The sequence below is a fragment of the Callorhinchus milii genome, unplaced genomic scaffold, assembly GCF_018977255.1.
Source record: "Callorhinchus milii isolate IMCB2004 unplaced genomic scaffold, IMCB_Cmil_1.0 Scaffold2, whole genome shotgun sequence".
Classification (NCBI taxonomy): Eukaryota; Metazoa; Chordata; class Chondrichthyes; order Chimaeriformes; family Callorhinchidae; genus Callorhinchus; species Callorhinchus milii.
The window spans coordinates 47,041,759-47,053,945 of NW_024704743.1; the positions used below are offsets into that span (position 1 = coordinate 47,041,759).

A 12,187-nucleotide genomic window follows, 5' to 3' on the forward strand; every position below is an offset into this window, starting at 1 on the left:
AAAGTGATAATTGTCATTTGTGATAATATCATCCATTGCATTTTCACTCCTGATTGATATCAAATGATGATAATGTGCAGTGCTTCATATTATCATCATCATCCTTCTTATCGATTATTATGTTTTATTATTATTTAAGCCTCAGAGCATTACGGTATTATTTTGTAAATTTCTACAAAATAAATTGAATGTGAAACATGAAAGAGAATAAAATTAAAAAGCACCTTTCTCCCGGTAAATATAACAATAAGGAGATGACAAAAGATAAGACATGCTGTTTTTACTGCAAATTTTGACATTTTTTTAAAAACAAACTGCTGCAGAACACTCTTAAATATGGTGATGGGTTCTCTCAAATGTTCCCTGGCTGACATTTTTTTTTAAACCCTCAAAACTTCCGTCCTGAGGTAAATTTTTAATGCTAAAATATTCACAAGAGCATTTAAGAGGTTTGTGACATGATTGCAGCAGGTGTAGCAAGAAATAATCACCAGATTACAGGGGAATTATACCTAGAGTAAGATTAAGGAATATTACTTTTTGTAGACAAGGTAAAGAAGACAGGAAATGAAGGCTAGAAAGAAAAGTATTACGATTAATAATAATAATAATCCTTGCATTTGATTATATCCTCAATACCGTGTGACAGCATTTTTTCATACATTTATAATTAACACAATGGATACATTTATCCTATAGTCTGGAATACAAAGGAACTGGCAGCAAGAATAAACTTCATTGGTGTCACATGGCCTCTGCACTATCGATCGCTCCAAGCGATCAGCTGTGTTCAGCTGTACTTTGGTTCAACAATAACAATTCTTGGTTCAAGGCTTTATATTTCAGAGCAAACACTAAGGATTGTGTTTGGGCATTCAATGATATTGAAGGTGAGATTTTAGTTATTTATTTTTTCACAGCTCATTTAATATCACTCAGATTTCCAAGCATGAACACAATGAAAAGATTGGGGCAACACAAAATACTGGTTCTACAGCACATAAGGTCATTATCAGAGCTTGGTGAAGAATATGCACAAACCTCTTGCTTCAATTTCTTGAATGCACATATCCACTACCATAGGTCTCTGCATGTTGTGTGCTTTTACCAGCGTCGTCAAGTCACAGCAGTAAACTTTCTTGATCCTCTTTAGGTCTGGTTGACAGTCATTGGGCACAACTTTTGAGCACTGTTTATGTACATTCAGCCCACAGTCTGGAGAAGAAGAAATGGCAGTGTGAGTAAATTGCACATGGCCTCGGCACCATCAATCACTGAGTGCACACTTTCTCCCAGTCTTGGAACTGGGTTATAATAATAATAAGCCTTGCATTTGATATAGCACCTTATTACGTCTTTTTGAGACGTCCCAAAATGCTTCACAGAATATACTGTAAAGTGAATTGACTGTATAACGAAACGCAGCAGCCAATTGCATACAGCAGTGACCATGGATTGAAGTGATCAATTAATTATTATTATTTGCTTTGCAAGGAATTATTACCCCCGGAAAAGCGATCTGCAATCGGCTAACAACCGGGTTCCTACTTACTGCTAGATAAACAGAGGCATATGGAGTAAGGAAACTTGCCCAATATTTCGCCTTGCTGGGTTCAGCTGTGCTTTGGTTCAACAGACAGAATTCTGTACCAGATTTATCGAGAAACTAATCGCAGTATGGATTATTAGTTCACCTAATGGTGGCCTGCGTAATGCCCACTGCCTGATCTTCTCCACCATCGGTGGGCGAGTTTTCAGCTATTCTACCCCTGCTCTGGATCGTCATTCTGGATTTATTTATTTAAGAAACAGCTTGCTCAATGCAATAAGGGGAGGATGGTGGGGAAGAATCTTCTTTATCTGTACCTCTTTCAAACTACCACCCCATCTCCAACCTCCCTTTCCTCTCCTAGATCCTGGAATGAGTCAATACATCGTAGCTTCGCTCCTTCCTCTCTCGCCACTCCTTTCACAAACAACTCCAATCGGGTTTCTGTGCCGCCCACAGCACAAAAATAGCTCTGATCAAAGTGATAAATGACATTCTGTCCATCTGTGGCCTGGGCTCCCTCTGCTGCTTTTGACACCATTGACAACTTTATCCTCATCCACCGCATCTCCTCTTACCTCAACCTTCACGGTTCTGTCCTTGAATGGTTCAGGTCATACCTCTCACACTGCCTGCACTTCATCTCCACAAACGGCTTCTCCTCTAGCCCCTGCACCGTCTCATGCGGAATTCCTCACAGCTCCGTCCTTGTCCTCTCCTCTTCAATATTTATATGCTTCCTCTTAGTGACATCATCTGCAGACATGGGGTCAACTTCCACATGTATGCAGATGACACCCAACTGCACCTCTTTGCCTCCACGACCACTGCTGTGCTGACAGAATGTCTGTCAGACATCAAGTCCTGGATGAGAGCTAACTTTCTTCAGTTGAAAGTCAACAAGGCTGAGACTCCTATTTGGCTCCTACTTGCAACCATGGACGGTGATGCTGTCAGCGCCTCCAGGCGCCGACAGCATCACCGTCCATGGTTGCATACTCCACCTTACTTAGCCAGCCCGGAACCTTGGCGTCTTGTTTTGACTCTCAACTATCCTTCCTACCCCACATCCGTGCCATGACCCATTCTGCCTTCCCCCACCTCTGCAACATCACCCAGCTCTGCGACTGTCTCACAACGCAGGCCAAATCCTCATATATGCATTCATAACATCGAGGCTTGACTATACAAACTCACTGATTGTCGGTCTCCCCAACTCTTCCCTTCATAGGCTGCAGATCATCTGCAACCCGTGTCCTCTCACGCACCAGGCTCTGCGACCCTATCACCCCCATCCTTGCCCGACTCCACTGGCTTCCAATCACACAAAGGATACAGTTCAAGATCCAGGTCCCCAGCTTCAAAGCCCTCCATGGTCTTGCTCCCCCCACCTCTGTGACCTTCTAACCCCTTGCCAAACTGCCCACTCCCTCTGCTTAGGGGACTCTGGTCTGCTTCATGTCTCCCTTCCTCGCTCGTCCCACTATTGGCGGGCAGGCCTTCTGCCACTCTGCCCCCACCTCTAGAATTCCATCCCGCAGTCCCTTCGTCTCGCCCCCTCCCTTTCCTCCTTCAAGACCCATCTCAAGACCCTCCTCTTCGACTGTGTTCTCAATCACCCTGCTTCCCCCACTGCCCTTCACCTTCCCCAATCCCGACCCCCAGCTCGGGTTCAAAACACTGACTGTCCAGCGCTTTGGGACGTCCTCCCGACATGAAAGGCACTATACAAATGTAATTTTGTGGCTGTTGTTGCTGTTGCAGCACAATAAGGGGTAAATATGCCCAGAACTGCAATTTATACACCAGCAGGTTTTACGTTGCCTCTCTGATCTTTCAGTTTCAAACCTCTCCAAGTGGTAATAAGGGCTGCTGTAACTCACGTTGTTTCAGTACAGTTCTAGCATAGTTCTAGTTCAAGTGCTCCGGGAGGCTACCCTGCATGAGTGGCACTATATAAATGCAAGTTGTTGTTGTTGTAGTATTTTCATGCTTAGAGTTGTAAGGCAGTTCTTAGTTATTAAGGTGTGAATTCACTCATAGTGTTGTGCCTGAGTAGTTTCCTCACCTTCCAAAGTGGTGCTTTCCCCAGAATAGATCATAATTACTGTAAAAGGTAAGATCTCACCTGTGTTGTTAATGTCACCCTTGTGGCTCAGTTCCAAACCAACTGGTATTTATAAATGTTTATAAATGCATTTCACAGGGTATTGAGGAGCATATGATATTGGCAAGCCACTTGCTTCGTGCCATGGAATTTTGTTTTGAAAAATGGAAATATTGTCAGTGTTTATTTCATTTGTTTGTAGCTTATACTACAGCAATAAACCTGCGTCTTAGATCTGTGTACGTTAGTGTTACCATGTTTGTTTCAGTGTGTATGCTCAGAAGTTGAATAAACAGCTTTCTTGGATCTTCAAGCAGACTAAAGACAATATTATGTTACAATGTTTGACACGAGCAAACTGATTGTTACATGTGAATTAAGTCACTATAAGCAGTAGATTAACACATTAATGCATCTAGATCGCATTGCAAAAAGCTGAACATTACAGTTAATGATCCATAGTGTCGGAAGGATGAACCATGAAGATTGATTGAATAAGCTCGGCTCTTCAGTCTTGAAAAGAGATATCTCACAAAGGGACTTTATAGAAGTATATAAAGTATATGCTAAATGGGATTCACAAAATAAGCCTGAAAAATTGTTTTCAGCTTTGCTAAGGCAGTAGGACAAAACTTCAGGGTTCTGAAGTGCAATTTGAGGACTGAAGTATTTCTTTACCCTGGCAGTAATTAACGACTGGAACAGGTTACCAAGAAAGGGGATTGAAGCCAGGGTACTGGACTCATTTAACACTATCAATCTGGCTTGGTTCACAGCATCTTTGCCTCTGTCAGAACGTTGTGGGTCCAAGCCCCACATGGGGATTTGAGTTCCTAGTCCAGGCTGACACTCCAGTGCAGTACAACGCACATTGTCTGGCGTTGCTGCCAGATGAAACATTAAACAGATGTCCAATTTGCCTGGTTGTGTGGACGTTAAAGATCCCATGATACTATTTGAAAAGAGAAATGGTGGCTAACTATTTCCCAGATAAATTGGTCATTCATTTCATGGCGGTTTGTGGACCCTTGATGTGGAAAAATTGGTTGCTACATTTGCTACAAATACACAGTTATTCAAGAAACAGCCTGAGGCTGTAACAGGAAAATGGAGCTGTTGAAATCAATTGAGCCAAAGGGACTCCAACCAAATCTCTACTGAACTTAAGGTTAACTAAACTAAATAGATAATTGTAAAATAAGGCTGTGGCATAAATCAAGTTGACTTCTACATCTCACTTATAGTGTAGTTGTAATTTCCATGTTAGGAAAATACAAGGTTGCAGACAAGGGCAAAATCTCACTTATGTTGTTGATGTCATCTTTGTGATTCAGCCTCAAAAACAAAAGTAACCCAAAAACAAGACAAGAGGCATAGAACAAATTCTACAGTGCTCATGTTTGTGAGCAGTGATCTATGACTTTTCTGAAAACTTGCAGCACGCTAACTTTTTGTTTGGCTCATTTCTGCATCAAAAATGAGTAATGGTGAAATCAAGCATTTTTATTTCTTAAACTTTCATCAGATATCAATAATGTTTTGTTGAGTGTCAAGCTCTGCCACTGTTAAGTGATTTGAGATGCTACCCCATGTGCAGGGCATTATATAAATGCGAGTTATTATTTTACTTTTTAGGGGAATTTTTTGATTTTTTACTCTTTTTTACAGCCACAAAAATGGCTAACACATTCGCCACAGATGTCACTTCCTAAGCACAGTGCACATGCGTATCATGTCTCCCTGCCCTACTTGGCCCACCATCTGTGATCAGGCTTTCCGCCTATCTGCCCCCAATCTCTGGAACTCCAGCCCTCCCTCCGACTCACTCGCTCCCTCCCTCACCTCTTTCAAGGTCCATTGCAAATTGTTCCTCTTTGACTCAGCCTTCGGTAATCTTTCCCCTCCCAACCCCTCGGCCCCCACTCCAGCTCAGGTACTAAGTCAAGACTGTCAACAGAAACCTCTCAACACAAAAGGTGCTATTTAATGTAAATTTATATTGTATTGTAGTTCAAAATGATAAAAATGATGTTCAACGATTGGACATAATTTCCCTTGATTTGGAGCAATAGAAAAATTGAACAAGTACCAATTTTTAACAATTAAGATTGAAATTCAGTAAGCCAAAAACTAAATAACTCTCACTTATCATGTTCGTTGGATTACACATTAAAATGTAATTTGAGCTGAGTTTTCCCCTGGGATGGAAAGCACTTGGAAAGACTGATTAACAGAACCCTCCATAGGGAAATGCAAAGAACGCTGAATGAAAATGAGTAGAGAAATTAATGCATATAGCACAATTATATACCTTATAAAATGCATATCCTTTCTCATAAATTCTAATTTGTCAAGTAATATGTGGATTGAAAGTTCAATAAACAGGGATTGAATCAGACGTGTATTGTCAATAAAAGTGGTTCAAAAAGAAATGGACAAACCAAAATACTAACGCTTATTTTCAATCCTGAAAAAGCATTTGCGTATTTTAGTTTTCAGGAAAAAGTTGAGAATTTAACATGTACAAAATGCTTCTATAACTTTTCCGATCTTTTGCAGTAAGCAACTCATTGACTTTCCAATCTATTAACTTGAGTGTAGCTAGATTTTCGAGAAATGTTGTAGTGGTGTGAGTGCTTCTCTGAATAAAAAAGTAATAAAATTGAGAGAGTTGGCAACAATAAGGAATAGAAATCAGTAATTCTACATAAAGGAAAAACACACTGTTATTTGGATCTTATTCCATCCACACATACCAACAGATAAACAATGAGACATAAGCGGGCAGAATTTGTTTTTGTTTCTGTATTTGTTTGTGTTCTGCATGTGCACCTTTGACACAAATGTGATCAATTACTGATATTGGTATAATTACAATATTTCTATTCACATTTCTTTTACACTGCTTCTGATGGACTGCTTATAATCCACATCAGCCTCATGTCTGCCTTATTAGTGAGAAGGTACTGCAGAGAGAAAAAAATAACTTCAGTTTTGATGACATTTAGCTGAAGGAAGTTAAGGCTCTTCCAGGACTTGTAGCCAAAAGTTCAGGCTTAAATCGAAAGGTGTTTTTCCCCAGTTCTTTTTGACATTCAAATTAAGACGGTGTTCAAAAATTTTCATAATCGTAAATGTTATGACATTATCTTACACACTAAGACAAGGTGGAATTTTAAGCATTTGATGTCTGAAAGATAGGCAAACCACAACTGCATGTGTGTAGTTATCAGATGAAATGGGCAGGTCTGATAATTAACAATCATTACGTAGGCCACTTACAAAACTGAAACCGCAACTTGATCAAATTCAAAACATGTGAGAAGAACATCGTCAGGGCGTATTGGCATGTTGGGGACAGTTACCCAAATAAGAGTTATGTATACAAATGCATGTAGCATAAAAAATAAAACAAGTGAGTTAGAAGCACAAATTCAGTTTAAAGGGTACGATGTAGTAGCCATTACAGAGACCTGGTTACAAGCTGGTCTGGACTGGGAGCTAAATATTCCAGGCTACAAGATCTTTGGGAAAGGAGGAGGAGTAGCAATATTGAAAAAAAGACACAATTACAGCAGTGGAATGGAAAGATTTCAGTAAGGGTGATCAGGTAGTGGAAATACTGTGGGTAGAATTAAGCCACAGTAATGCAGTTAAGACTCTTTTGGGAGTAGTCTACAGGCCTCCAGATAGTAGTGATGTAGTAGGGAAATGTATAAATACTGAGATCAGGGAAACATGTAGCAAAAGTATTGTGGTTATAATGGAAAATTTTAATTTTCATATAGACTGGGAGAAGCAGGACACCTCAGGTAGTAAAGGCAACACATTTCTAGAATGCATTCAGGACAGCTTTTTGGTACAATATGTTTTAGAACCAACAAGGGAACAAGCCACACCAGATTTGGTGATGAGTAATGAGCCAGAACTGGTTAACAATCTGACAGTAAGGGAACATCTTGCAAATAGTGAGCAAAATATGATTGAATTTGACATTAGATTTGAGAGGGAAAAGGGAGAGTCCCAAACCAAGGTTTTAAAATTAAGTAAGGCAAACTTTGATGGGATGAGAAATATATTGACCACAGTAAATTGGGCTGAACTGTTAGTGGGTAAACTTGCAGATGAACAATGGGAAGTATTCAAAAAAGTATTTGATACAATACAGAACACGTACATACCCCTAAAATGCAAAAGCTCCAATCGTGTAGTTAAGCAACCATGGTGGACCAAAGAGGTTAGCGACTGTATTGAGCTGAAAGAAAAGGCTTACTCAAATGCAAGAAGTGGGAATGCAGAGGACTGGGAGAACTACAAAAGGCAACAAAGAGATTCAAAGAAAGTAATAAGAGGAGCAAAAAGGAGTATGAAAAAAAACTTGCAAGGGATATTAAAATCAATAGTAAAAGCTTTTATAAATATAGTAAAAGAAAGAGAATGGTCAAGGGGAATATGGATCCATTAAAGACAGATGTATGTGAGACTATAGCGGAAAATAAGGAAATGGCTGACTTGTTAAATAAATACTTTGCTACCGTTTTTACAGTAGAAGATGACGGCAAAATACTAGCTGTATAGAGGAACCTAAAAATAAGTCAGAGAAACGCTTAATAAAATTAATATAAATAAAAAATGGTAATGGAGAAAATAATGAGACTCAAGATAGACAAATCTCCAGGACCTGATAGTTTCCACCTTAGGGTGTTAAAGGAAATAGGAGAGGAAATTGCAGATGCATTTGTCGTAATTTTCCAAAGCTCACTAGATTCGGGAATTGTGCCCTTAGATTGGAAAATTGTGAATGTCACCTCTTTATTTAAGAAGGGAGGGAGAGAGAAACTAGGAAATTACAGACCCATCAGCTTAACGTCAGTTGTAGGGAAAATACTGGAATCCATCATCAGGGACAGAGTGACTGAACACTTGGACAGGTTTTGTGAAGGGTAGGTCGTGTCTGACTAACCTAGTTGAATTTTTGAGGAGGTCACTAAAATAGTGAATAAGAGAGTGTTGTTTATATGGACTTTCAGAAGGCATTTGATAAGGTTCCACACAAATGGTTGTTAGTGAAAATGGAAGCGCATGTAGTCAGAGGTAACCTTGTGACATGGTTTGATAATTGGTTGGGAGGCAGGAAACAGAGAGTAGGGATAAAGGGAATGTTCTCCGATTGGTGGGACGTGACAAGTGGTGTCCCCCGGGGTCTCTCCTGGGACCCCAGCTATTTGCTATATATATAATATATATATATATATATAAATGACTTTGATGAAAGAACAGAAAGTTTTACATCCAAGTTTGCAGACACTAAGCTAGGAGGCTCAGTAATTTGTGTTGATGGGAATAGGAAGTTACAAAGGGACTTAGACAGATTAAGTGAGTGAGCAAAGCTGTGGCAGACGGAGTTCAATGTAGGGAAGTGTGAGGTCATCCACTATGGACCAAAAAAAGATAAAGCAGGATATTTTCTTAATGGGGAGAAATCAAGAACTGTGGAGGAGCAAAGAGTTTTGGGTGCCCAAATCCACAAATCACTAAAAGCTAGTTTCCAGGTGCAAAAAGTAATCAAAAAGGTGAATGGAATGTTGGCCTTTATTTCAAGCTGCCTGGAATAAAAAAGGGAAGAAATGATGCTTCAACTGTATAGAGCGTTAGTCAGACCCCATCTGGAGACTGTGTTCAGTTTTGGGCACCACACCTCAGAAAAGATATATTGGCCCTGGAGGGGTGCAGCGCAGGTTCACCAGAATGTTACCAGGCCAAAAAGGGTTAAGTTACGAGGAAAGGCTGCGCAAACTTGGATTGTATTCTCTTGAGTTCAGAAGGTTTGGGGGTGATTTGATTGACGTATTTAAGATGATAAAGGGATTTGATAGGGTAGATTCAAAGAAGCTATTTCCTCTGATGGAGGAATCAAAAACAAAAAAATTAGCATTTTTTCACTCAAACAGTGGTAGAAATCTGGAATTCTCTCCTCCAAAAGCCGTGGATGCTGGATCCATCCACACCTTCAAGAGTGAAGTTGATTTTTGGTAGGTCAGGGTTTTAAAAGATATGAGGAAAAAGCGGGAAATTGGAATTCAAAGGATTAGTTGAGGTGCAGATCAGCCATGGCGGAACAGGCTCGAAGAGCTGAATAACCTCCTCCAGTTCCTATGTTTCTAAAGCAATAATAATAATCACCTTTAATGTCGGGAGAATGGTGCAAAGCCAATCACAGTATTTAGTGAGTGTAATGACTGTATTTTGGAGCCGAATGTGGCAGCCAATTTGCACAAGAATTTGTCCCACAAACAGCCTGAGGGGGGGGAAACTTCACTTTTCGAAAGATGCCATGGGATCTTTAACGTCCACCTGAACAGGTAGATGGACAGGAAGTAGGTTATAATAATAGAGGGAAAAGATGTAAACCAAATAAATAGATACCTGTTATCCTTTTATCAAACAAACACCACCACCACCAAATTACACTTGTATAGCGCCCTTCACTTTGGAAAGACATCCCAGGGTGCTGGACAGGTTCCCCCAAATCATGGGTTTTGGATCCGAGCTGGGAGTTGGGGTCAGAAGGGAAGGGGGGCAGGGGGGTTGGGGTGGCATGGTGTCAAAACCTGAACTTCTTCTTGTAAGGAATGTACTCCCACAATTGTTACTAATACTCAGTAATTGATGTCTATTTTGCACTGTCACATAACAGAGAATCCATTGATATTTGGATGTTCTGGATGGTTGGCAACAACAGATTAGGGCAACCTCACTTGGCCTTCTCTCAAACTCTTCAAACCGGTGCGGAACCTTGGAAACCCCAACTTTTCTTTCTCCCTTATTTCCAATCCTTCACTAAGATGCTTTTTCTTCACCTCCACCACACTGTTCACCTCTGTCCTATTTCACTTCTAATCCCTCGGAAACACTTGTTTGTGCTTCGTCACATCCCACTTAGACACACTGATCTTCCGAGCTCCACCATCCATGAGCTGCATCTCATTGAAAACTCTGCTGCCCGCATCCTCAACCACACCAAACCCGCACGCACATCATTCTAGTAAGGTTGTCCAAAATAGTCGCCACATGTGGTGAATTCCGAAACAAGATGTGGAGAAATTCCATTTTTGATTCGTAAATAAAAAATAAGTAATGGACACCGTCATTGGGCATGTCATCTAAATACTCATATTTGCATGGTGTATGTCTATGTACGTTGTCCTTTTTGTACATTTGTTGGTAAAATGGTAAGATGAAGAGCAACGTTTGTGAGTTTTTTTGATTGTTGTGTGTGCTTTGCTTTTTTGTAACGGTTCATTGTAAAACATCAACAAACAGCAACAAATTGCATTTATACAGTGCCTTTCACATTGAGAGGATGTCCCTAGGTGCTGGACAGTTGAAGGTTTGTATCTGAGTTGGGGATTGGAATTAAGAAGAGTGAAGAGTGAGGGTGTGTATGTGGGGGGGTGGGAGGATGTCTGAAGACAAGATTGCATTTATAGAGCGCCTTTCACATCGGGAGGACGTCCCAAGGCGCTGGACAGCTGGGTCGGGACCCGAGCAGGGAGGAAATGGTCAGGATAAGGGGAGGGAAGGGAGGGAGTGAGGAGGGGGTAGAGAGTCAAGAGGGGAGCTGAAGGCACAGTTGAAGAGAAAGGTCTTGAGACAGGCCTTGAAGGAGGAAAGGGAGGAAGCAAGGCGAAGGCACTGGGGGATGGAGTTCCAGAGCCTAGGGGCTGAGAGGCTGAAAGCCCAGCCACCGATGGTAGGGCGGTTAGGGCGGGGGATGTGGAGCAGACCGGAGCCAGAGGAACGGAGGGTACGGGCAGGTACGTGGGGGGATAGTAGGTCGGAGAGCTAGGAGGGTGCAAGTCCGTGAATGGCCTTGTAGATGAGGATGAAGATCTTGAATCCGATCCTCTGGGGGATGGGGAGCCAGTGGAAGCGAGCGAGGGCGGGAGTGATGTGGTCGCAAAGCCTGGTGCAGGACAGTACATGAGCTGCAGAGTTCTGAATGACCTGCAGCTTGTGGTGGGAGGTGCCGGGAAGGCCGACGAGGAGAGAGTTCCCGTAGTCCAGCCTTGAGGTGACAAAGAGGAAAGTCGAGGAAAGTCTTGAAACGGGCTATGAAGGAGGCAAGGGAGGGTGAAAGTGCAGCAGTTCTGGGATGAAATACCAGAGGATGGGGGCAGAAAAGCTGAATAAACAATCATCGATTGTGGGGAAATCAGTGTGGAGGTCATGGAGCAGGTCAGTGCCCACCGACCGGAGTGAGCAGGCAGGTAGGTAAGGTCGCAGAGGTAGAGAGGGGTATTCATGAAGGGTTTTGAAAGTGAGGATGGGGATCTTAAACTTGAACCTCTAGGGGATGGGGAGCCAGTGAAGCCGGCGAGGATGGGGAGTGATTGGCTCACAGAGCTTAGTACGGAAGAGAAAATGAGCTGCAAAGTTCTGAATAACATGCAGCGTGTGGAGGAACAGTTGGGAAGTTTGGTGAGCAGGGAGTTAGCATAGTCAAGTTCACATGGATGGGAATGCCAGAT

At 41.7% G+C, this 12,187-nt stretch overlaps 1 protein-coding gene across 1 annotated transcript in view; it reads right to left on the bottom strand.

The window, feature by feature from the left end:
• The window catches only part of chn2 (chimerin 2), a 201,024-nt gene that overhangs the window by 20,333 nt on the left and 168,504 nt on the right, over window positions 1-12,187 (bottom strand). The window contains exon 9 of the mRNA XM_042331858.1: window positions 1,042-1,215. Within this exon, the coding sequence (XP_042187792.1) occupies window positions 1,042-1,215 (174 nt within the window). The remainder of the gene's footprint in view (window positions 1-1,041; window positions 1,216-12,187) is intronic.